Here is a 319-nt window from a genome sequence, read left to right as displayed (position 1 = left end):
ACCTGCAAGATCCTGGCCCCTGAGGCACAGAATTGCGGTTAGGTGAGGTATGTGACCCGCCCCAGAACCCCACAGGGATCCCCTCAGGATGCTTCTGTGTCCCCCTCACCCCCTGTCCTCCCCCTGCAGCTGTTTCCCAACAAGGTGATGCTGCTGGAGGGAGCCCTTGAGGTGGCTGTGGCCATTGCGGCTCATAGCCCTGTCACTGTCCAGGACACCAAAGTCAACCTCATCTACTCCCATGACCACCGTGTGCCTGAGAGCCTCTGCTACAGTGAGACCTGCCCCCTACCCAGAACACCTCCAAAAAGGTGGCGGG

The 319-nt window shown here is 60.2% G+C and overlaps 1 protein-coding gene across 1 annotated transcript in view; it reads left to right on the top strand.

The window, feature by feature from the left end:
* ECH1 (enoyl CoA hydratase 1, peroxisomal) overlaps positions 1 to 274 on the top strand; it is a gene marked incomplete at both ends in the record, with an annotated part of 1,068 nt that extends 794 nt beyond the window's left edge. The window contains one exon of the mRNA XM_009866010.1: positions 130 to 274. Coding sequence (XP_009864312.1) covers positions 130 to 274 — 145 coding nt within the window. The remainder of the gene's footprint in view (positions 1 to 129) is intronic.
* Between the last annotated feature and the right edge of the window lie 45 nt (positions 275 to 319).

This window comes from Apaloderma vittatum, unplaced genomic scaffold (assembly GCF_000703405.1).
Source record: "Apaloderma vittatum isolate BGI_N311 unplaced genomic scaffold, ASM70340v1 scaffold34863, whole genome shotgun sequence".
NCBI classification, from domain to species: Eukaryota; Metazoa; Chordata; class Aves; order Trogoniformes; family Trogonidae; genus Apaloderma; species Apaloderma vittatum.
Note: the sequence above shows the minus strand (reverse complement) of the source record. Positions and strands in the feature narration are given on the sequence as shown.